Source organism: Theropithecus gelada, chromosome 18 (assembly GCF_003255815.1).
Source record: "Theropithecus gelada isolate Dixy chromosome 18, Tgel_1.0, whole genome shotgun sequence".
Classification (NCBI taxonomy): domain Eukaryota; kingdom Metazoa; phylum Chordata; class Mammalia; order Primates; family Cercopithecidae; genus Theropithecus; species Theropithecus gelada.
The window spans coordinates 39,449,461-39,475,605 of NC_037686.1; the positions used below are offsets into that span (position 1 = coordinate 39,449,461).

The following is a 26,145-nucleotide window of genomic DNA, read 5'->3' on the forward strand; positions in this document are numbered from 1 at the left end:
TGGATCTGAGGGATCCAGAGGCAGATGATAATGGAAAAGACACAACACAGGTGAAAGTGGCTGATTGCTGTCAATTAAGCCACACTTCCCATTTCATAGATAAAGGCCATGCTAGTATCCATGGCATAAATGAGGTCTCGGGAATTCAAGGCTATGGACAGCAGGGGAAACAACATACGAGGGAAGAGTGGATAATTCCCACCTCCTAGGTACCCTGTTAACATGAGTGAAAGCCGCTTTAACATCCGTGGCGGTACCTGCCAAGGTTGCCGGGACTCAGGGATACAAGGACAAGAGAATACTCTTCCTTCTCTCTCACGTACCCTGGGTATCTGCTAAAAAGAGAACTAGGGATGCCTGCTCCCCTCTTTGTAGATGGATGGTCTTTCTTCTTCAGTTTGTACCCCTTTCAAATGCATCCTGAACTCCTAGGACTCCTTTGAAAAGAGGCTTTTTCTTTTTCCCTCCTTTGTCCTCTCTTCACAGAGAGGTAATTGTATCTCCAAACTACAAGACACTCCCCTCAGATGCACCCTTCACAGTGGGAAAAGTTAATTTCCCAAACCTTAAACTGTTTGGCTTAGGACTGGGCTCAGGGGAAGGGAATCCAGAAGCCCAACATGCTGGTAAAAACATAAAAGTGTTTATTATGTCAGGCTTTTGACCTCTCTATCCCTGTGCAGACTGGTAAAAGGCCTTGGGATCTTTGAGCTGTCCTTACCTCTCCCTTTGTTTCATTTTGACGTATACTTTTTAATAACCCGGTTTGTCTGTTCTTGCCTTTAGGCCATCAAACTCCAAATGGCCATGCAACCGGAGCCTCCATGATGGCCCCTTCTGCTGGGAACCCTAAGACAGGCCTATGAGGAATCTATGACTGCCGTTTTCCCAAAACAGCACCCCCGTCAGGAGGAAGCGGTTAAGATGGGTCTTCGTCCTTATCCTTATCCTTCTAACGGCAGTTAGATGTACTTTAGAGGGGAATGAGACAGCCAGGTGGGAAGGGGTCCCCAGAATCCAACTGGCCTGTACACTGAGAGGACTGCACACTGGGGTGGAGCCACAGTTTATTATACGTCTGTCCAAACTCACAGAATGTACATCAAGAGTGAACCCTGACGTGAACTATGGACTCTCGGTGATTATGATGATTCAGTGTGGGTTTATCAATTGTTCACCACTCTGGTGGCAGACAATGAAAAGGGGAGGTCGTGCATATGCAGGAGCAGGAGGTATATGGGAAATCTCTGTGCAGATTATTTTCCTCTTCATTTTGCTGTGAGCCTCAAATTGCTCTTAAAAAGGTTTAAATTTTTCAAAAAGTTATCAAAATGTTTTAAAAAAAGAAATAAAGGATTTCCAGAACCTCAAATAAGAATGTGGTCTCTTTATCTTGAACTTACAACTTTATACAGGAAACCAGGTTTAGAATATCAATCAGTCAATACTTAAAACCACTATGTAAAATACACTTTACTTTTTCTTGATTCTGTAAAGCAGTATAAAAAGTTCTATCATCACGGAGATAAAACAATCAATCATCTAACATATTTTGATATACATTTCCTTGTCTAGGAATACAACATAGTATAAGAGGTACCATCCAAAATATTAAAATGAAATATAACAGGTAAATAAATGACAGGGGAAGGAAAAAGAAAAGCCAACTTACCACAGTTTGGTGGATAGTTAGAATGTTTAGGGACAAAATAAAATACTTGGCCAGAGCTTTAAAGAAATGTAGCGTAAGCTTTAGATAAAAGAATAAAAATTGAGTATTTCATGCATGAGAAATAATATACACAAAGGTGAGAATACACATATAAAGTTTGGGGGAATCTGAGTAAAGCAATTGAACTACAGCAAATTTGCTGAAACAAATCATTAAGGTTACAGTGGTGATACACAACAGAGTCTTGCCAAGACCAGTCACTCTGGCTTCTGTGTAAAAGACAAAGACAGGAGAGGTTAAAGGTTGAAATAGCTATTTGAAAATGAATGAACTAGTCCCAGTGAAGGTACTGAAGGGTAGATAAAAGTTGCTACATTGTGAGAAAAACTGTTACACAGAAGGGGCTGATCTAGGGTAAGGACAATGCAGAATACACTGGGAGGATAAAAAGCTAAGTTTTTGTTTTTGTTTTTGGTCCAAAAAAGGAAAACAATCTTAGGGACATATGATTACAAAGAAAAAAAGAAAAAGGAAATGGGAAAATAATAACTTCAAATATCACAGGAAAAATATCTAACAATATGCTCTACAATATGTTCAGGATTAGGCCTCAATTTACTCCAATCGCTGTATGATAGGCACCGCAATCCAACACATTTAATTAGGCATGAAATATCCAATTCATACATCTAATAGGAAGACACACAGTCTTGCACATTTGAAGAAACTTCAAGTGCTCAGAAATTATCCTCTGTATTGGCCTTTTGCTTCTTCTGTCTCCTTTCATGCTACTTGCCTTTTGACAAGTTCACTTCTGGATAGCACTTCTACCAAAAATGTTCTGAGATATACAGAGCGAAGGGTGGGACAGAAAAAAATGAAACAAAAATTCAAATCTACAAGATCAATTCCAGGTATCTATAACATAGAGATAAACATGGGACCTTGTCATGATTTATCTTCAGGCAACATTTTGGTATAACTACATATAATTTAATAACACATTATACACCATTAAATATTAAAACAATAAAAAAACCCACAATTATAAATTTCAACAAGAAATAACATAACTATAATGACATATACCCAAAACAAACCCAAGAAAACAGTGTTTTTTAATTTGGTCAGAAAACTCTATGAAGCTGAAATTAACTGTGAGAAAAAACTGAAAGTAGAGTTCTTGATAGTAAAGACAATATATTTCAGTCCTGACCCTTCATACTGGTCACACCATTGTCCCTTGATCTCAAATAGTCTTTTGAAATTAGGCTTTTTTGTTATATTTTTCATACTCAAAGATCTGAAACATCTTATTAAAATTTCTTACTTTTTTCTATTTAACATTTTCTCAACACATCTAAAAGAGAGCAAAAGATAAAAATTTTACATTCACAATGCAATTTTAAAAATTTTATGTTCTCATTTCTTTTAAATTCTCAACTTAGCAGTCTCCACACTATTATCCTGCTCTTTTCCCCTGGAAACCTAAAAAGAATCCTGAGATATTAAAATTGTAATTAAATCTCTTACTTAGAGTATTTCTCGAATGTTTATCACTTAGATTCGTTATTTTTCTTAGTTGACTCTCCTAGAGATTTCTTATAAGAAGGTTGGAATGAATCATTTTGCTAAAATTAATTCCTTTGTTAGGTAAAGGATTAAACCTCTCCATATTTAAAACAAGAGAAAACAATGTTCCTTTGGTAAGTATAATCAAGTTTCTTAAAATACTGGCTATAAGATTTTAGAACAGGCTTATCTCATTTAGTATTGGAGATACAGTCTCATGAATAGGAACACTAACCAAATAGGTGCTTTTCAGTCATTACAATTTCCAGGCATAGTATATATTATGTATGATCAACATATAATATTCAATTAGAAGTTACCACCTGATGCCTTTATCTCCTTGCCTTCTTTAGAACTTGTCTAACAGTGGATTTTTCTAGGCCTAGAATATGACCCACCCAGACCTACCTGATGTTTACCCACCTAAACTCTGCATTTTTAATAGTCAGGCATACTTTAATTTCAAAGTAATTCCTTGTTTGTTTATGCAGGCTATTTTCTATGAAGCAGACTATAATCAGAAAACAGTGTCAGTGGCAAAAACATCTCCACAGAATAAAGAAAACAAATCCATTGGTGATTGCCTCTCAAACTGGTCAGAGCAGCATGGTAAAAAACTCACTGGCAAAAAAAAAAAAAACAAAAAAAACAAAAAAACCCCACAGAGCTCACTGTAGTGTTTGACGTGTCACCTCTAACAAAGATGTTAAATGATGTTTTATTAACTTGGAAAAAATGCTTTGACTCAATGTGCTTAGAAATTCCTATTTGACAATAAATCTACTGAGGAAAAACGCTATCATTTGGGTGAAGTGTTAATCTGTGGTAGTTATATATACACATTCTTTAATGTCATCAGGCTGTAATGTGCTGTATTAGTTATGTTTTATGACTTAATTCTCAGTTGTGTTAATAAAGATGCTTACTACTTATAAGAAGTATCAATAACAAGTGCTTGGTAAAAATTACAGAGCTTTGTTTGGTTCCAGCTAGAGACAAACTTAAGACTAGAGATTGTGTTAAAGAAAATACAACTCTTACAAAATTGCTCTAAAATACAGAGTTGCTTTCTGATTTTCCATATTCATTTTAAGTTTTAATTATCAAATTTCATAAAGCAATTGGCCATTGAGTCATAGTTTTCACCAGTTTGAGCTAACCCCAAAATTAAAATCTGGGAAACAACCTAATATTGAAATATTAAATTCTTAAATATCCCTCCAAAAAAAGGTTTGGAAACTGTCAAGCATTATCAATATTATCTTACACAGAATCAAAGTACTAATTAAATGAGGAGGTTCTCTTGAATGTCACAATACAACATTCCTTTTAACACTGTATCACTCCACTATTAATGCAATTTTCAAATACAATGTATCTTAAATATTAAATTTATGAAAATTTCAAAGTAACAGACTTCTGCATAGATGACATACACAATAACAATTCTGATATTCCTTTAAGCTGTTTAAGTGATGCTAACTATATCTAAAAAAAAGTCTATTTCACATAAAAGATTTTGGATAAAAACCAGTAAGTGTCTTAATGATCCTGAACCAGATAATAAAATGTTGAGGATGCTGAAGAAGGTTAAATCCAGGTAGGCTTCAAGAATAGAAGTCATCCATCTTTAAATATGAGACATTTGCTGGCGAGAAGATGAAAGTAAGACTTTAGGATATATTGTGGATCCTTGCAGTTCACATTCTAGTATGTTGGCACAAAATGAAGACAGGTCCTAAAACCTATGGGTATTTTCAAGTTTAGTGTTTTAGAAATACATAATCCTTGAACCAATCAAAAAATAATGTATGGCTTATATTTACTTTGTCAGTTTAAGTAACAGAAAAAATGCCTATTTGTTCTGTGGTGATATTGTAGCGACAGTTTCATTTTCCTCTTCACATTTTCGGTGACTGTTCTCCATTGGTATCATCAACCAGGTCTCTCAGGCGAGATAAATGGTGCAAAGCCCTTCATTAAAAAGTATAAAACACATTGTAAACCAATTATTAAGAACTGAATAGCCAATGCAGACAGCAAAATAAAATAAAATAAAGTTGATTATTAACTTCAAAATTGGTATGAGAAGTAAATTTATATAAACGTTGAGACTTATTTCTTATAAAACCTTGAGATGTGAATAACTGAGGGTTAAAATAATTTAAAGTTCTATAAACATTTACTTTAACAATTACATTTTTTGACATTAACTTTTTTTAAGATAGTCTGCCAAGTGCCCTAACAAGAAACAATAGGTATCAGTTGTATCACACTTAACAAATACACTTTTTTCAAGTAATTTTCACTAGAGCTCTGTGAAATGACACCTTTGCTTTTGGTATCCTGTGTATTAGTTAAGAAGTAAAATACAGAAATTATTTTTAACATTTATATTCAAGATAGCTATTTTTTAAACAGCATTTAAGGATTAGTTACAGATCTAAACAAAACTCATTTTTATTGAGTGTAGGAGAAGCTGCTAACTACTCCAACAAGCCTATATAATATGGTGTTATACCAACAACCTAGATTTTTCTCTAAAATAATGCCAAGACTGTATTGCAGGTCTCAGTGGAGAAAACTCAATCATTCCTCAAACCAAGAAAAGAGGCCCTTAACTTTCCAAGCCTTCTCTACTTATATTTTTTCAGTTTTTCTCTCCCCTATCTTTCAGTTCCTGGAGGACCACTCAGAAAACGTCAGTTAATTAGTCATATTTCAGATCTTTGATAAATACAAAAGATATTAAGGAAAAACAAAGTGACAATATAGTAATTAAGATGTGCAAGAAGGGCCAGAAGCAGTGGCTCACACCTGTAATCCATGCACTTTGGGAGACTGGGATGGGCAGATCACCTGAGGTCAGGAGTCTGAGACCAACCTGGCCAACATGGTGAAACCCCATCTCTATTAAAAATACAAAAGACAATTAGCCAGGCGTGGTGGCAGGCGTCTGTAATCCCAGCTACTCAGGAGGCTGACGCAGGAGAATCGCTTGAACCCAGGAGGTGGAGATTGCAGTGAGCCAAGATCGTGCCACTGCACTCCAGCCTCCAGCCTGGGCAACAAAAGCGAAACTCCATCTAAAAAAAAAAAAACACAATTAAATGTAAAAAAGAAAAAAAACATAAGCAGTGTAATAACCTCCAATGTCAGTAATTTCCACTTATGGTGAGCAGAAAGGTAATGACTACAACACTCTATTCTATAGTCTCTAACACATAGAAGTTGTTCAATAAATGTATAATAAACTGCATCTTCCACTTTATCCAGGACAAGGAGATGGAAGGAAACTAGTAGCATTAATTACTGCATGTATATCTATTTCCCTGTACTCTATACTTCTTGGACACTTTTACTCAAATGTAATAAGAAGACTCTCAATTCTCCCACCTTTTTTGGCAACTTCAGTTAATTTTTGAGATTCCCACCTTCATTGACTAAGTGACAATAATTCACCCAAAGCTACTAACCAATCAGAGGCAAAATAACTAAAATTTTAAAACATTCGGCTGGAGGTGGTGGCCAGTCCTGTAATCTCAGCACTTTGAGAGGCCGAGGTGGGTGGATCACCCTAGGTCAGAAGTTCAAGACCAGCCTGGCCAACATGGCGAAACCCCATCTCTACTAAAAATACAAAAATTAGCTGGGCGTGGTGGCATGTGCCTGTAATCCCAGCTCCAATGAGTCTTCCTAGAGAGCACATGTTTCCACTTGAAGAATATAAGAAAACTGAGTACTTAAGGGACTAAACAAAGGCCAGACTACTAGCTTACAGTTCCCTATGGGTAATGAAAGATATCTTAAAACTGGTTAGCCACCCAAATTATTATTATTATATTATTATTATTATACTTTAAGTTCTAGGGTACATGTGCACAACGTGCAGGTTTGTTACATATGTACACATGTGCCATGTTTGGTGTGCTGCACCCATTAACTCATCATTTACATTAGGTATATCTCCTAATGCTGTCCCTTCCCCCTCCCCCCTCCCCACAACAGGCCCCGGTGTGTGATGTTCCCCTTCCTGTGTCCAAGTGATCTCATTGTTCAATTCCCACCTATGAAGCCACCCAAATTATTAAAAACAAAAACTGTTATTTGAGGAATGTAAAGAGCCATAATAGGACTTTTAGCTTAGGAAAGGCCAATAAAGCCTACAAAGTATAACCAGTAACTTTTGAAAGATTTTGGAAATATTTTAGAAATTTTGAAATACATTTGAAATATCTGAAGTATGAAAAGATGACCATATAGCTAACCAGAATATTTTGCAGCCAGAAAAAGGAATTCTGAGAAAGAATTAAATTTAAATTGTCCTTAAAACAGTTAATCTACAGACTGAAAATAACTTTTCTAAGTGTAAGCTTACTTCATTACAGTACAAACGCCTTACTGATAATACTTCTGAATGTAAAGACAAATTAAGACTGCTCCAATTAATACAACAGAATTAATAACTAAAGGCCATGTAACAAAACATAAAACTTACTCTCTCTAAAAATGAAACTCCATATACAGGTAAGACTTGATTGCTTATAGTAGAAAAAAAGTTACTATTAAAAAAATTCTAGCAAATGGTAAAAGCACTTATAGATCAGTATTGATTTTTGTGGTGATTTAATGACTTGCAATCCAGTGTTTGTTTTCACCAGGAAAAACATCTAGGATATGTACATTACCTCAGAAAACACATTTAGGTCTGTGACAAGTTCAGTATCAATGCTTTAAAGAGCAATGGAAAACCTATGGTCATTCACCTCAAATTTTAAAGCAGAATGAAGTCTTCATACTAGATGATCAACTGAGGCCCTGTACTTAGTCTCAATGAATAATTCATCACTATTATTAATGAAAGGAGTGTTAAAAATACAGACTTTCAAATCAGACTACCTAGTCTGAATCACCCTTCTTCCTCTTACTAGCTATGCAACACTGGACAAGTTACTTTACTACTCCATGCCTATTCTCTGATCTGTATTATGAAAATAATAATAGTACTTACCACATAAGGTTGTGAAGATCACATGAATTATATTCAATAACACTTAGAATACTGACGTTTGGTCAACATTCAATGTTAGCTACTACTATCATTATTCACTGAATTCTATTAGGTATGGAACATTATACCCCAGTACTATGGCAAGCTACAAACAAAGGTGCATTATTTATACCCTAAAGATAATAAATTAAGTAGAGAGAAAAAAATTATCTTACATGATATATTTTAACTATGAAAACTATATACACATTTGTGACAATTAGATTCATAAGTTTACATGTCTAGTGTTTTATTTTTCCACCATTTCCTTAGATCACAGAAGCCTAAGCAAATTCTCAAAGTTTAAAAGGTAGCCACGTGAAACGGTGTGATTAGAGCAGAAACTTTTAATCTCAGTATTTCCTAAGCTCAGTATTCCATCTTCTGAGGACACTTTATAGTCACACAAAAACTCCAAAATAAATACCATTCTCTTCTGTCAATATTATGACTATAGAAACAACTTGTATTTTTCTCCATTTTATTATTTAAGATAATGTAACTAAGAAAATTAGACCTATCTTTATATCCAGGTCATTATATCTACTTTAGATTTCTGTAGTGATGTTCCAAATAATGATCCATTTATTATTAAATTTATTCTAGAGAGAATATATGAAAACACATTTCATACAAGTTCCTGTTATAGGATACTCACAAAAATACTATCATAAATTGTTGCTATTACTACTCAAAAATGAGTCATTCATATCCGTATATTTTAGAGGTCTAAGGCTATCTCATTAGGTCCTTAGGACATTTTGAATAGGAAAAAGCACAAGTTTAAAAGAAAACAATGTTTTTTAGTGTAATTAAACAGTGTGCTCCAAGAAGCTTAAATATGCCTACTAGTGCTACTCTTAAAACTACTTATTTCTACCCTGTAACTTTGATTTGAGTCAGAGGAATGGCTAAGATGGATTCGCATCCATATTAGTAAAGAATACTTACTTCTGAAGCGACCTGGTAATAGGAATCATACTTTCCTTCAACTGTAATTTAGAGAAATCATCTTCTGAAACCTATTATTAAAAACACCAAATATTAAAAAATATTAAAAATATTATATAACTATAAAATTAAATGGTATTTACAATGTGATTAAAACATTAAAAAATATTTTCTACATTTCCAAAGAATTCTAATAATTTTCAAAAGAACATTAAATATTTTTATTTTTCATTTATTGTAAAAACATTCCAACTAACAGCCATTTTTCAACTGTCCTAAAGTATACTTCTACACATGTGTCCATTAAAAATCAAGCCTTGGCTTAAAATTATGACTTTACTGAACAGGTTTGTATCTCAATGACGTTTAAAACAAGAGGGGAAAGAAGGATAGATTACATATTAACGTTATGATTATTAGAATGTAAGGACAGAAATTAAGAAATACAACTCAAATGAGCAGACTATGAAGGTTCTCAAAAGCTGATCCACTCATTTGTAATGAAAACTGAATTTCATATATCTACTGAATAACAATAAAACAATGACAATAAAAACAGCCATCATTTATTGAGTATTTACCATGTACCAAGCACTATACTAAGTACTTTATATAGTTTGTCTCAACAAACTATATATATACACATATATCTCTATATATATATTTATATATATATATATATATATATATCTTCTCAACATCCTCACTGTACAGAAAAAGAAATTGATCAATAAAATAAGCCCAGCATAGAAAGACAGACACTAAATAATAATCTCACTTCTAGGTAGAATCTGGGTGTGGGGACAGGGGAGTTGCAGAGATGTTTGTCAAAGGATACAACATTTCAGTTAGGTGAGAAGAATAAGGTCAAGAGATCTATTCTACAACATGGTGACTAAAATTAAAAACATATCGTATACTTGAAAATTACTAATGGAGTAGATTTTACATGTTCCCCACAAAAAGTACGTGAGGTAATTAGCTCCCCTAGCCATTCCATGATGTTTCAAAACATCATGTTGTACATCCAAAATATATATATAGAGTCAATTAAAAATCAATAATTTTTTAAATAGGAAACTGAAACTAAAGAGGTTAAATGATTTGCACAAATATTGCACTTGCTAGTAAGTGACAGAATTATAACTCACTATCACATTTGGGAAAACAGAAACTCTATTTTCTTAAACACTATACCTTTGCGGGAAAAAATTCATCATGTAGAATGGCAGTCCAAAACAGAAACAGATTTTCAAATTCCCGGGAAATACACAAATTGAAAAAATAAAATGGCTTTAAAATAAAACTTGATATGACTGTATTCATAACAGCCAATAAACACACAGCAACAAAATTAAATTTTAAATGACAAAGGTGTGTGGAGGAATCTAATGTTGAAAAAGTTTTCCAGGTCTCCCCGAATATAACTACCAGAAGATGGGCCATATAGATTAATTTTGTAGAGCATTACAAAACAACTCTTAAAACCCTTTGATACTATAGTTGTAACATCATCATAACTAAATAAGATGTTGGATTTATAACCATAAGTTAAATAGAACAATCTGTTTAGAGATAAACACCTACAGATATCAAACAGAATTAAATGTTGAGTACATTACTTCCTAACAAAAAAGAATACTACTGCCACTTACAACATGTGTATATGGCATGCTTACTAACATGAAACTATAAGTAGGTCTATTAAAAAATGTAGAAAAAAATCTTTATACAAATTCACAAATCTCAATTCATAAATCATGTTTGTGCTTACTTGTTTAATCTCTTCTTTTGGCTCTGTGGTCTTATTTTGATTAAAACGTTCTTGTACTGCTTGAAGGTTAAATAACATTTGTTTCAGGGCTTCAACAGGACCATGATGTTTGCCTCCAGAAAGAGTACAGCTCTAAGGTTAAAACAGATGATAGTATAAGGTTAACCATCCAAACTCAGGGAAAGAAGAGTTTTATTTTGTATTAATTTCCCCTAATAGAAAACCAATGTAAAAATCCAAACAATATATGTCAATATTTTAAAAAATCAAAATTGTAACTCACCACTTCCCTATTCTGAAGCCCCAGGTGAAGTTACTTAGAGACAATCATGATTAACAGTTTGGCATATCCTTTCTAGTCACTGCTTTTTTAAAATAAATAATGCACGTTTATATTTATGACAAATTAATTTAGCACATTCAAAATCACAAATTTTAAATGAAATGAAAGGTCTTCAGAGGACAGGTAAGCCAACATGTTCTTTTCAGCTGATCAAGGACCAAAATTTCAAATACAGTATTCTCTGCACACTTTAAAACATGTTTTTATAACAGAATGCTAGCTTTTCACCTCTTCATGGGCCATACATTCCTTCTACCTAAATAACACTCACAGCTCGATTACCACTGACCTTATTTGTGTTCAAAGAATGCAGCAGTGCTTCAGACACATAAGATGGTCAGGATTCTTTTAAGATAATTGGTGAGGGATATTTTAAAATTTCTTTTTAAAAGTCTTATCAGTCTATTAGTTTACGTCTTTCAAATGAGTTTCTGTGTCCTAATAGCTATCTACCAAGTAGCAAATAGGACTCTACAGATGTCTGTAATTTAATATATTTTAGCATAGACTGTGCACCATAAGTACTACTTAAACTTCAATTCTATAGAAAGTTGTTGATTAGCATAAGATACTCAAAGTAAGCAGTATGGCTAAAAAGATTTTAACAACATTTCCACAGTTACAAAACAGGATATAAGAAACAGGGAGTGAAAAGGTAAAATGCCATAGCCATTGTGGAAAACAGTACAGGAATTCCACAAGAAATTAAACATAGAATTACTGAATGATCTTGCAATTTCCCTCCTAGGTATATATCCAAAAGAAGTGAAAGCAGGGACTTGGGTAGATATTTGTATACCCATGTTCACAGCAAAATTATTCACAGTAGCCAAAAGATGGAGGCAACCCAAGAGTCCAACAACAGGTAAATGAATAAACAAAATGCGGCACATACATAACAATGGAAAATTGTTCAATCTAAAAAAGAAAGGAAATTTTGACAAATGCTACAACATACATGATCCTTAAAGACATTATGCTAATCAAAATAAGCCAGTCACAACAAGATACATATATAATGATTATTCTTATACAAGGTTCCTACAGTACCAAGTCCATAGGGACAGAAAGTAAAAAGCTACTTACCAGGGGCTGGGGAGAGGGGGAAATAGGGAGTTAGAGTTTTAATGAGTACAAAGTTTCAGTTTGAGAAGATAAAGTTCTGGTGATGGACAATGTTGATAGCTACACACAATGTGAAGGTACTTAATGCCACAGAACTGTACACTTAAAAATGATTAAAATGGTAAATTCTATGTTATGTATATTTTACCACAACAATATAAAAACATTAAAAAAAAAAAAAAAACAAGGTAAAAGGATCCAGTTAGGATATACTCCTACACCCTGGGAGACAGCATCTGAGGCATAATCTCCAAATGTTCTGCATCCAGCCACTATCTTATTTTAGAACTTCGGCTGCCTTATGCCAACCATAATAGTTACAAAAGGCAGCCTCTGGAATTTATGCCTGAGCTGAGTGATTTTCATGCAAAGTAGTGGTCACAGTATCAAAAGAAGACAGAAAACTAGAAAACATACGAACTGTTTGTGCTACTGTTAATGAATGTTTTAAAAATATTGTATGGATAATACAATTTGTTCTGAGACTTGTCATTGACACCTGCTAGTAAATGTCTCTGGGTACGTCTCTGTATATCTCTGACTCTTAGAACCATAGTGACATTTCATACATTCAAAAAACAAATTATTTAAACCAAACAGAACAAGAGGAGAACCCAATATACAGTCATCGCTGGCTTCTTGGGAGACTGTTTCCAGGACCCTGTGTGAATATAAAAGTTCAAGGAAGGCCGGGTGCGGTGGCTCACGTCTGTAATCCCAGCACTTTGGGAGGCCAAGGTGGGCGGATCACGAGGTCAGGAGATCGAGACCATCCTGGCTAACATGGTGAAACCCCATCTCTACTGAAAATACAAAAAAAATTAGCCAGGCGTGGTGGTGGACGCCCATAGTCTCAGCTACTCAGGGGGCTGAGGCAGGAGAATGGCCAGAACCCGGGAAGTGGAGCTTGCAGTGAGCCGAAATCGTGCCACTGCACTCCAGCCTGGGCAGCAGAGTGAGACTCCGTCTCAAAAAAAAAAAAAAAAAAAAAAAAGTTCAAGGAAGTTCAAGTCCCTGATTATAAAATGGCACAGTATTTGTATATAACCTATGCATATCTTCCTGTAAACTTTAAATCATCTCTAGATTGCTTTTAATAAATAATACACAACGTCAACAGTACATAAATACTTGCATACTGTGTTTTAAATTATGTTTTACTGTTGTATTGTTATGTTTATTATTATTCTCCAAATTTTCAATTTGCAGTTGGTTGAATCTATGAATGTGGAACCCACACATACAGAGGACTAACCGTATACAAAGACAAATGAATCAACTAACAGTATTATAAATAAACAGCACAACCACACCAAAGGGAGTTGGGAAGAAAGTAATTAACCTAAGTAACTCTGGAAAACAGTATTTTGATATGATGTTATAAGGCTAAAGATCAAAAGAGCAATATTTAGCTGGGTGTGGTGGCTCACGCATGTAATCCCAACACTTTGGGAGGTTGAGGCAGGTGGATCACTTGAGGTCAGGAGTTCAAGACCAGCCTGGCCAATATGGTGAAACCCTGCCTCTACTAAAAATATATAAATTAGGCGGGTATGGTGGGTGCCTGTAATTCCAGCTACTCGGGAGGCTAAGGCAGGAGAATTGCTTGAACCTGGGAGCAAAGGCTGCAGTGAGCAGAGATTGTGCCACTGTGCTCTAGCCTGGGAGACAGAGTGAGACTCTGTCTCAAAAAAAAAAAATAAAATAAGCAATAGACAAATAATGTAATCTAGTTAGTAAATTCGTTAATTACAGGAATATGGGTTAGCAATTCTAAAACTACTTTGCATGTATAATAAGACTGAACAAACTTACTGTAGATAATGAAAGGATTCTCATAGGAGGAGAAAGTTACAAATAGGGAATGGGAAAAGCTAAAACAAACCATGGTATTAGACTGGAATCAGAGGTATCAATACGAACTCATGATTTTATACATATATGTGTTTATTTATAGGTACACACACATATACACATATATGTACACAGATCAACAGATAAAAAAATGTACATATGTGAGTATGTGTGGGTTGGTAAACTTGTTTCCTAGATCTTCCTGCTGACATAGTTTATAATGAACAACACCCTAGTAGCACTCAGCACAACTAATGCCTAGATCCTAGTTTCTAAATGCCGTTTTCCAACACAAAGAACCATGGGTCCTCAAAGAACTGCTCAAAAAAGAATGGAGACATGTAAAAAGGACACAGGAGCCAACATGAAGGAACTCCTAATGGCCTAACCTGAAACAATTTCAACAACAGCATAACTAATAATACCGTACTCTAAACCAAGAATAAAATAAATTAGTGATTCTGTATAATATAATTTACTAAACAAATATAAAGGAAAAGATAGTTTTTCATTATACAAGGTTTTCAGTTAATATAGAAACAAGACAGGATTCACAAATGGATACTAAAATTAGTAGACGAAAGTTTGAGGAGAAACAGGATATCTGCAAAGTCTCAAAGTTCTTTCTAAGATATTTAATAATTACAAGTAGAATCAGTATCTTTACTAAGGATAAAGATCACCTTAACTAAATGTTCAAACTTAATACAACCAGTTTTTACATATTCTATCTTTATTACATATTACTATTATTGCATTAACTTATCAATACATTAATGATATAAATATATAATGAGCATGATGCAGTGAGAACAGCACATCACTTCTTCAGCATTCTTGCCAAAAATGCATAACCTCATTCTAATCATGAGAAAACTTCAGACAAATCCAAACAGAAAACCTCTACAAAACAAGTGACTGATCCTACAGACCTGCAGATGATCTGGCAAACAAAGAATTCAAAATAGCTGTTCTAAGAAAACATAGCAAACATCAACAAAACACACAGAAAATAATTCAGAAAGATGCACAGATACCAACAAACAAACACAAGAAACATGAAAAACCAAGAAAATATGACACCACCAAAGGAATATAATAACTCTAGTAACAGACTCCAATGAAAAGGAAATCAGCAGATTGGTGGGAAAAGAATTCAAAATCTTCTTCTTTTTTTTTTTTTAAATCAATGATACAAAAAAAACACAGAGAGATAATTTGACCAAATCAGGAAAACGATTCACAATATGAGCAACAAAGTCAACAAACAGAAATCATAAAAAAGAACCAAACAGAAAATATGCAGTGAAGAATTCAATGAATGAAATTTTAAAATACAATAAAGAGCTTAATAGACTTGATCAAATAGACAAGGAATCTCTGAACTTGAGGATAAGTCACTTGAAATTACCCCATCAGAGAAGGAAAAAGAGTAAAGAAAGCCTACAAGACTTGAAGGGTACTATAAAATGAACAAATGTCTTACCATGGGAATTCAACAAGGAGAAGGGAAGTCAAAAGGCACAGAAAACCTATTTAATGAAATCATAGCTGAAAATTTCCCACATCTGGGAAGAGATACGGACATTCAAATCCAGTAAGCTCAATGGCCCCCAGTAGATTTAAGCTAAAAACAGCCTCCCAGAGGCACATTATGGTTACACCGCAAAGGCAATTCTAAAAACAGCAAGAGAAAACCATCAAGTCACATGTAAGGAAGTTCCCATTAGACCGACAGTGGATATCTCTGCAGAAACCTTAAAGGCCAGGAGAGGATGGGATGATATATTAAAAGGGTCGAAAAAAATATCACAAGCCAAGATACTATGTCCAGCCAAGCCTTCCTTCAGAAATGAAAGAGAAATAAACTCTTTCTTACGTAACCAAAACCAACAGAATTCACCACTACTAGACCTGCCTTACAAGAAATGCTCAGGGGAATTCTACATCTGGAAGCAAAAAGATAATCACTATCATGAAAACACATGGAAATATAAAACTTACTAGCAGAGGGAAAAGAATAAAACACTACTACAGAAAACCACCAAACCATAATGATAATATGAGGGGAAAAAAGGAAGAAAGAACATATAAAATGACCAGAGTACAGTAAACAAAATGACAGGTATATGTCCTCACTTATCAATATTAACCTTGAATGTGAACAAATTGAATTCCCCAGTTAAAATTTGAAATGGACTTCCTGAGTAGATAAAAATAACATTGTCCAACTATATGTTGCCTACAAGAAACTCCATTCACCTTTAAAGATACACATAGACTTAAAGTGAAAGAATGGAGAAAGATATTCCACACAAGTGGTAACCAAAAGCAAGTAGGAGTAGCTTTACTTATATAAGACAAATCAGACTAAGTCAACAATTGTAGAAAGAGACAAAGAAGGTCATTATTATGGTTTAAGATTTCCCATTACAACTTACCTTTAAGAAAGAATCACTTGTGGAATATAAATTAGTATTATCCATTACTGCAGCATTATTCACAATAGTCAGGATACAGACTCAACTTAAGTATCCATCAACAGAAAGAAGGGTAAAGAAAATGTGACATATATATACAACAGAATATTGTTCAGCCGGGCCAGGCGCAGCAGCTCAAGCCTGTAAACCCAGCACTTTGGGAGGCCAAGGCGGGCGGATCACAAGGTCAGGAGATCAAGACCATCCTGGCTGACACGGTGAAACCCCGTCTCTACTAAAAATACAAAAAAAAAAAAAAAAAAAAAATCAGCCAGGCGTGGTGGTGGGCGCCTGTAGTCCCAGCTACTCAGGAGGCTGAAGCAGGAGAATGGCATTAACCCGGGAGGCGGGGCTTGCAGTGAGCCGAGATTGCACCACTCTTCTCCACCCTGGGTGACAGAGCAAGACTCTGTCTCAAAAAAAAAAAAAAAAAAAAAAAAAAAAAAAAATATATATATATATATATATATATATATAGTTCAGTCTTCAAAAAGAAAGAAATCCTGTCATTCGTGACAAAATGTATCACTCTGGAGGACATTATGTTAGGTAAAATAAGCTAGGAGCAGAAAGATAAATATCATAGTTCATTTATATGGGAAAGCTTACTAGCTTATCTCATAGAAGTAAAGAGTAGAACAGTGGTTACTGGAGACTGGGAAAGGTAGGAGGGAGGTAATTGCTTAAAGGATAAAAAAATTATAGCTAGATAGAAAAAATAAGTCCTAGTGTTCTAAAGCAGTATCAGCTAACTATAACTAACAATAAATTATTATATATTTCCAAATACATTAAAGAGAGGATTTTTGAAAGTTCCCAACACAAAGAAATGATAAATATTTGCGCTGATGGTATGCAAATTACCCTGATTTGATCACTATATATTCATGGTGTATCACATCACCATGTATCCCAGATATGTATGATCATTATGTGTTAATTTTAAAATCTTAAATATTATAAAAAATAATATAATCAATAATTTTGGAAGGAATTATGTGTATTTGAAAGGAGATTTGAGTCTTTTTTACTTTAAATTATCTAAGTAACTTAAAAATTAGTATCTACATATTATTCATAAATTTTTTAATAAGTTTTAAAGCTTTTAATTTCACCTACCTGATTATCATTATTTAGAAAGTCTTCAAGAACCCCTGTAGCACTCTTTGCCCTTGAAGTTTGTTGAGGACTATCATCAGAGTTAACAGGAATAGGAGATTTGCTAAACAGGATTTAAAGGATGCAAGATAGTAATTACGTTCCCAATTTCTAAAAAGTAAACAGTACATGATTTAAGAATTCTCATTTAAATACAAGTAATCACCAAGAAATAATCATCATGGATATGATCCATATTAATGTTGTATGGTAATTCCCTTATCTTCTCCCTAAACTGATACCAGAATCCAACCCCTTCTTATCTCCCTGCTTCTCTTTTCAAGTTTTAAGAAAACACTATGAAGAAACTGAAGATATCAGCATTCAGCTAAACAAGGCCTGAACTATAGACTATGCTCCACAAGTTCACCTTGTTTGAAATAAACAGTACATTTTTCCAATTAAACATTGTTACCAGATAATAATCAACAACCCCATGAACTATTAAAAGTTTTTACTAGAATGGCAGTTAAATGTTCTCCTACTTGAAGGCAACAGAACAGACTTCCCCTTTATAACTGGTATTAACATAAAGGACAGATTATTATGGAAAAAGAATTCTGAAATTAACATTCCTGCATGCAATCTCAGTCCCACTCACTGTATGACCTTAGGTAATTTATCTGAATTTCAGTTTCAACATTTGTAGTCCCATCTATCTCACAGATATATTGCATAAACTGAATTAATTTTCTATGTACCTAGTACATTTAATAAATACCCATTTTTTTCCTGATATTCACGGGGTAGTAGAGGAAAGGGTATCCCCAGCAAAAATAAGAATGTTCCAAGAATCCAATTCTATTAATCACAAAAATGAATTCAACCTATTTCTCTCTTATTCTTACATCACTATAAGGTATGTTTGTAACTCAAGAACTCAGATATCTAAGAATCTTTTTTTAACATTTACACAATGCTGGTGTTTTTCTTAATAAGCATGCTTCTTTATTGACATATTTGATTTCTAATTCACAAGCTCTTTCATACTATCAGGTAGTCCTTTCCCCGATTCTTTACTAACACTTTGTAGATCTGCCCATCTGTTATTAAAAAACATTTACCACACTGTTGAAGACGGGTAAAGAGTACATAGAGGTTCCTTATGTTATTCTACTTTTGTAATTTATTTGAGCTTTTTCATAATAGCTGTTTTAAAAAAGCAATGATCTGATTGTGGTTTTGCTCTACCACTTAAAATACTACCTTGAGTACTCCTATTCCATTTTGTTTTTGATGACAGGTTGATAATAATTTGTCAATCTCAAACTGAGATCTATTCCTTCTCAGCAATTCATCACTAGTTTTATCTACAAACATTCCCATCACAATACAAATTCAGTCTTCCAAATTGAATTGTTATATGCAAGGTACTCAGCCAAACTATTGATAGTATTAATTATACAAGTTAGAAGTTACATTATCAAATTATAAAATACATTAAGTACATTCAAAAATTTTAAGCACCTCTGATACTACTTGCTTGCCCATTTTGGTTCCAATTAAAATCAAAGTATTGCAGCTATGATACTTTATTAATACACAGAACAAGTGATAAAATAAGCAACTAGGAAACAAAAAGGATAAGAGAAGTTAAGAATTACATGAACTCATTATCAACCTAAGTTTAAATATGTATATATCTCAACATATATATGAAATATGATATATATGTGATATATATGAAATATATATGGAGAAATTAAGCTAAAAGGAGAAAACAAAATATTCTAGATAATCATCATCACTACTACAATTTATAAGAGAGCTCATTCTAGGTCAGAAACTTTATATTCATTTTCTAGTCAAATTAATCCTCACAATAACCCTGAAGCAGACATTATTTCTCCATCTTTAAAGTTTAGAGAAGTCAAGTAAATTGTACAAGGCCATACAGCAAGAAAATGGCATAGGTAGGCTTCTAAATTGGAATTATAGTCAATGTCTACATTCTGAAAACAATCAACTGAGAATAAAAAAAAAGAATCCAGGAACTAATAGACTCTGTCTATAACAGAATGAAAGTTTAGACAACTAAAAATAATAAATTATCAAAGCCTAAGGCATGATATGGGGTTAGCAATAAGGCATTTCTGATAATAAAAAATGTACCATCATTTAAGGAAAACAACAATTAAAAGGGAAAGTAAAATGTAAACAATAAGAAATCTGTAACTCTAGGCCGGGCACAGTGGCTCAAGCCTGTAATCCCAGCACTTTGGGAGGCCAAGGCAGGCGGATCACGAGGTCAGGAGTTCGAGACCAGCCTGGCCAACATGGTGAAACCCCGTCTCTACTAAAAATACAAACATTAGCTGGGCATGGTGGTGCAGGCCTGTAATCCCAGCTACTGGGGAGGCTGAGGCAGGACGGCAGGAGAATGGCTTGAACCCAGGAAGCGGAGGTTGCAGTGAGCTGAGATGGTGCCACTGCATTCCAGCCTGGGTGACAGAATAAGACTCCATCTCAAAAAAAAAAAAAAAAAAAAGAAAAAGAAATTTGTAACTCCATTATATGGAGAGAATATAGAGGAACAGAGGAAAAGCTTTAAGTCAGAAGAAAATAACAAGAATTTCATAACCCTACTCTGCAAAATAATTGTTTCTGGTTCTAATCCCTTATATTAAGATGCTTATCAATATTTTATAATGAAACAAATGAACACGTAACAAAGACAGATGTTATATAAAGTACCTAAGGTTATGAAACATCATACCATCTTGTGGTAATAAACGAAAAATGAAATTTAAAGCAAGTAACACAAAGCTATGTTCTATGGAATTACAATATTATTAATCACCATTCATTTAAATATAAATCAGATATTCATATGACATTTTTCATTTGGAAAACTAAACAGTTTTTCCATTGTCACTTACTTACAAAGTAACAGGAATATTTTCCCATGATCTTTCTGCTTCAAGTTTATCTAATGAGCAAGGACTGTCATCCTTTTTCATGGACTTTGGTAATTCTTCAGTACACTGCTCTAGATTTCTCTTGGCCTTCAAGATAAGCAATTCAATTTTGTCACCTAATTGTAAAAGATGACTATTAATCCTTAAAGAAAAAAATTAATGTAAAGCATAGCAAGATCTCACAAAGTCAACAAGAGTTCTGATCATTTGGAATGTACATTCATCTATAACAGCAAATTATGTTACAATGTGACATCTCAAGCAAAGAAAAAAATGGGAGAAAAGACATATTCTAGGTACAAAATGCTGTATGTGAAGATTATAAGCATTTTAAAAAGATGTATTACATGAAAACAAAACATAAAAGCTCCCAGATATCACATCAACTTACAGCATTTCTTTTGGTTTAAAAAGAAAGAAAAAGAACTATAAGCTATAAACAAAGTATTACCACTGAATGGCTTTGTGGATTGTCCTGGGAGAAGTGGATTCTCACATTCACATTGACTATGTTCAAAATCACATTTGTATTCATTAACTAATTCTTTATCATCACTCAAGGAATTTGAAAAGTTTGAGGGTTCAAAAGCATATTCAAAACAATCTAATTTATTCATAAGCTGAGAAGTTCCTTGTGCCTGATGACTGTGTCTATGGGAACACTGATCATCTTTAAATATTTGACAAACCCTTTGACTATTTGCATCAGGTAGCAAGTCTTGATTGTGGAGCCAGACTGGGTATTTGAAATCAGGTATACTAGTTATCCCTGAAACATTAAGGTCAGATTTCTGGCTAGTGAGCCATCTTGGATAATTCTTTTCAAGACTGTGTTCTGAACTGTCCTTGAAAGACGATTTCTTGGGAAAAGACAAAGATGATTCAGAAATGCAATTATTAGTCCTATTCATAAGTTTTGGGTTTTTTAGCCTACCACATTGCTTTCCATTTATATTTGTGCATACAACAGGAGTAACAAAGTTATCCTTGCACACGGGAGCGGAGGGTCCTTGAAAATTTGGATTCTTCTCAACGTCCGATGAACCCAGTCTTCCATGGCATTTCTTGTTTTTCTTGTTCGTTCGGTGACTCGGTCCAACATAAGTATAAGAAAATGATCCATCTGCTGGGAGTCTTAATAGATCATCAGTTGTTAGGCTCATGGAGTCTATGTCATTAATAGTCTGTCTTCTACAGGAGATGAAGTTTGAGTGCTTTTTATGATCAAGGTTTTCAAAAGCTGAAAAACAAAGAACAGTTCTGTTTATTACATACAAATATTTTATAATATCCAACAGTAAATGAGAATTAAGAATTTAAGAGTCATTTTGCTGCTTTCCCCTTATCCTCACTAAAGCTTCGATTAAAAGTATAAAAAGGTATAGGTTGATAAAATAGGATGTGCTTTTTTTCTCACATGATTCTTCATTCTGTGTTAATTTCTGCATGTTTCTCTCCAACCTCCTGAATTTTCCTGTGTTCTCGAATTTACTGTTTCTTCAACTTTTTTCATCTAGACATATTTGATACACTAATACAATCACAGTAACACTGGTCACTCAATATTGGCTATAGCTTAGAAAAAAATATGCTATTAAACTAGGTGGAAAAATAACTTGTTTCCTCACTTACAAACCCTGCAATGGCATGGATTACACATAGAGAACAGCTCTTCTCATTCTTTTCTTCTGGAATATACTGACCACATACCCCTAAGAACTGAACACAAACTTTTTCTATTCTAGGGTCGTTCTGTAAGTGTTCAGTAAAGTAGTAATTGACTTATCAACAACTGCATTTTCCAAACCTGTCTTCAAGGAAGCTTTATTATGGACAAACTCTTAACATCTTGTGAATATTACTGTTCCATAGAGAATTATATAATCATTTTATAAAAATACCCAGATCTCAATAAGTTATTTTTACTAAAAAATAACAAAAATAATGTCAAACTTTACAATACTACAGTACATCTCTCAAATGCTTCAAAACATATGAACATAAAGAAAATATAAAAAATAAAAGCATACCATTGTTTGGTTTGTAAATGTAGTTGCAGAACTGTGGCATATTAGTAAAATCCTCATCAATGTTAATGTTTCCAGTGCTGGTACCAGGATACATTTGGCTTAGATCAAAATCATCAATATAAGCCTGTAGAGCTTGAGAAGCAGATCTGTACAGCTTATCTTTATAGTGATAAGAGCCATCAGAATTAGAGGAATTACTATCACTCAGGCTGCAGCTTGCCAGCAGCGAAGATACTGAAGATTCTCGAGAACAAAGTCTATGTTTTGCCTTTGATTTTGCCATGGCTTCTTCAAAGTGGATTATTTCTATTCATTTCCCTTAAAAACAACTGTAATACAAAACCAAAATGTTAAGGTGCCAATTAAAATAGTGACCATATACAAACAAAATTACTAAATATGTAAACCTTTCATAATTTTCTTTAAAGAATAAAATCCATTATCTATAACAGACACTCCTTGTTTGGAATTGTAGATTTGTTGTTATCTTTATTATTGTGAATTTCTTAATCAATGATTTAGAAAACATTTTGTGAGTACCTACTACGTGCCTGGAAGTATGTATACAAAAATAATCTGAGAATATACACGGAAAAGACCAAGGAAAGAGTACTCACTCCTTAAAAAGTACTAAAAACTACTTACGAATAGTCTTTTCCCTTATGGTGATATATTCTATGACATCACAATACGTAAAATTCCCCTATACACAATATTTTTCAAATCATAAGCCTACCACCATGTGCTGCAGATAATAGTGCTCAATAATTTTTTTAAAGCCATCAAATGAAGTATTCAAAAGAAGAAGGAACAAAGGAGAATATTTACTTTCAATGTTATAAATGCTAGTACATTTACAACATTTAACTGTAAATAAACTGTAGGTCTTATTCTGGAATGAGCTAGCAATATGCACGTTTCCTAACATAGTTAATAACCATTTCCTGACCTTCGTTTTTTGCTACCACCCTCCCTATTTTCAATTCTTATGTTAAATGGATTCAGCTCACCTCTTTTAAAGGAAGCTTAAATAATGTGAAAATCAACTCAACGTGTTCTTCTTACTGTTTGTCCGTTATTAAAATTGAGGGAATCCCTGTCCACCTCAGTACAGTAATAGGATGTATATTTGAAAACCTACGAAATAACAGAACGAACCGGCACTAATTCAGTCCATGATGACATTCTTTTTAAAATTAAAGCAATTGATTTCCTATACTAAAAAAGTATTGTTGAGGACTTAACATATGCTATGATGTTATAATGTTTAATTTTTGGCTATAATTTTAGAAATATTTAAGTTATAACAACTTGTAATCTTAGTAACTATTAAATTTGGCTTTAAAATATCGAAAGTTTTCTAATTAAATAAGAGACAAAGTAAAACATCATCCTACCACAGCGTTAGAGCATACAATGGCCATTACAAGAGATCTGACCGTGGTCAGTGCAAATGGCAGAACATAAGGAGGTAACAGTTGTTTCGTCTCATTGATTTCTCTGAATGCTGTAATACTGGAATTATCTCTGACGAATGGCTAAACTAAGCCAGCTTCACCTTTTTCGTATCCCTTTCATTTAAATAAGTTTAAATTCACTCAAATAAATTTGTTTGGATAAGCCTGACCAAACGTTTTCCCTCTTTGAATGCCGAACACGCTACTGATGTTATTTTACAAAACCTTAAAAGAGAAAGCTGTTGTATTGGTATCCGTAAGTGGATGATAACATTTACTAGTTATTTCAACACACAGGACAGACAAAAAGAAAATGCACAATTTAAGTTTTATTATGAAAAGTTTTCCAACTTTTCCCCAAAAGTGTATGCAAAAGTAGAATCATTCAATAAACCCCTATGCACTCATTATCCTGCTTCCAACAATCACTGAACAGATCCCAATTGTGGCTGAAGGTGGGTATGGACCCACCCACTTCTTCCCACTTCAGCCACAGGATTATTTTGAATCCCATATATCTCACGCAAATCCCATATATCTTACCATTTCCTCTGTACAGGCTTCAGTTCGAATCTCCAAAAGAAAATCCATCACGCAGAAAAACAGAATTTTAAACTTATTGACAAGAAATTTCAACTACCTTTGATTCAAAAACAGAACGTTCAGTGTCAAATAGCCAATGGGAATATCGCACAGGAAATTAAGAACAACTCTTGGAAATAGCTCTGTGACTCCTAAGTTAGGAAAGGGAACGTTTACTCAGCAGCAGAAAGCCAGGAACCCACGACTGGTCAGCGAAGGTCGCCCGCACCCCGCGCTGCGCATCTTTCCCCTACCGGGCGCTCTGAATTCCAACTTTTCCAGCCCCAATCAGGCGACACCCTCCCTTTGATGTTCCACCGCCCGGCAGTCACAGACACAGACAAGGTCTTCAAAGAGGTGCTTTTCACTCCGAAACCATTTATTCAGCAACCAGGGCGAGCGCCGCAATGGACTGAAGGAGAAGTGTTCGGAAGCGACAGACCCAGAGCGCAAGCCTCTTCCCGTCGCCGCCTCAGGTCCCCAAACGCCTGTGTCAGGCCCCTCCGCCGCGTACCGCGATCCTGCCTCATCCGGGGGGCACTCCCCCTACAGTGTTCCTCCTTCCACAGAGACTCCACAAGCGCCCTCCCTCAGGAGACGTCTCCTCCTCTTTCCTCGCCACTCTCCTTTCGCCTTTTCTCGGCTGTCACAGGATGGGACAACCCTCGAAAAGACACCGTCCTTCCCGGCCTAACTCACCTCTCAGGCCCCAAAATAAAAATAAAACAAAACAAAAAAACCGCACACTTCCACAGCTCTCCGCCGAAAGCTCAGGCCTGTTACCCAACGCAAGACACCGCAAAGCATCCCGAACCCGGACACCGCCCCGCCTCAAGGCTCGCCTCACTCGCAGCTTACTCAGCCGTCACAGCAGAGCTCAACGCCCGCGCTCGCTTTCAAACCGCCCCAACATGGCGCCGGCCTGCGGTGCGCACGCGCGGCAGTGGGGCGCTGGGCGCTAGGGGAGGCGAGGAAGCCGCCAGAGCGGAGAGGATGCTGTGGAGCGTTAGGTCGCGACCCCTGCTGGGAGGTGCTGTTTCTCCCTCCTTTCTGGGGCTGGGAGGGGGCGGATGTGGGCTGCATCCAAGTCGCTGCCCCCCACGCCCTCCCAACCTCCGTCACAGCTAGTCTTGGCCAGTTTGCGCGGGGACTGGCTGATCTCCCTTCGGCCGGCCCCGG

General features: G+C 34.9%; 1 protein-coding gene across 3 annotated transcripts; it reads right to left on the minus strand.

Moving 5' to 3' along the window:
• Window positions 1–1,373: 1,373 nt before the first annotated feature.
• C18H18orf54 (chromosome 18 C18orf54 homolog) lies at window positions 1,374–25,871 on the minus strand. 3 transcript variants are annotated; one of them, XM_025365154.1, is made up of 9 exons: window positions 25,814–25,871; window positions 24,928–24,957; window positions 22,928–23,256; window positions 21,349–22,137; window positions 20,863–21,013; window positions 17,941–18,043; window positions 11,020–11,151; window positions 9,246–9,316; window positions 1,374–5,218 (listed from the first exon to the last, which is right to left on the minus strand). In XM_025365154.1, the coding sequence occupies exons 3-9, from the start codon at window positions 23,208–23,210 to the stop codon at window positions 5,146–5,148; spliced, it is 1,602 nt and encodes a 533-aa protein (XP_025220939.1). In that variant the 5' UTR covers window positions 23,211–23,256; window positions 24,928–24,957; window positions 25,814–25,871; the 3' UTR covers window positions 1,374–5,145. The 3 variants fall into 3 exon arrangements, with proteins under 3 accessions (XP_025220939.1, XP_025220938.1, XP_025220940.1); XM_025365153.1 differs by having other exon boundaries at window positions 24,928–25,024; window positions 25,712–25,871; XM_025365155.1 differs by lacking the exon at window positions 25,814–25,871 and having other exon boundaries at window positions 21,832–22,137; window positions 24,928–25,208.
• Window positions 25,872–26,145: the final 274 nt, after the last annotated feature.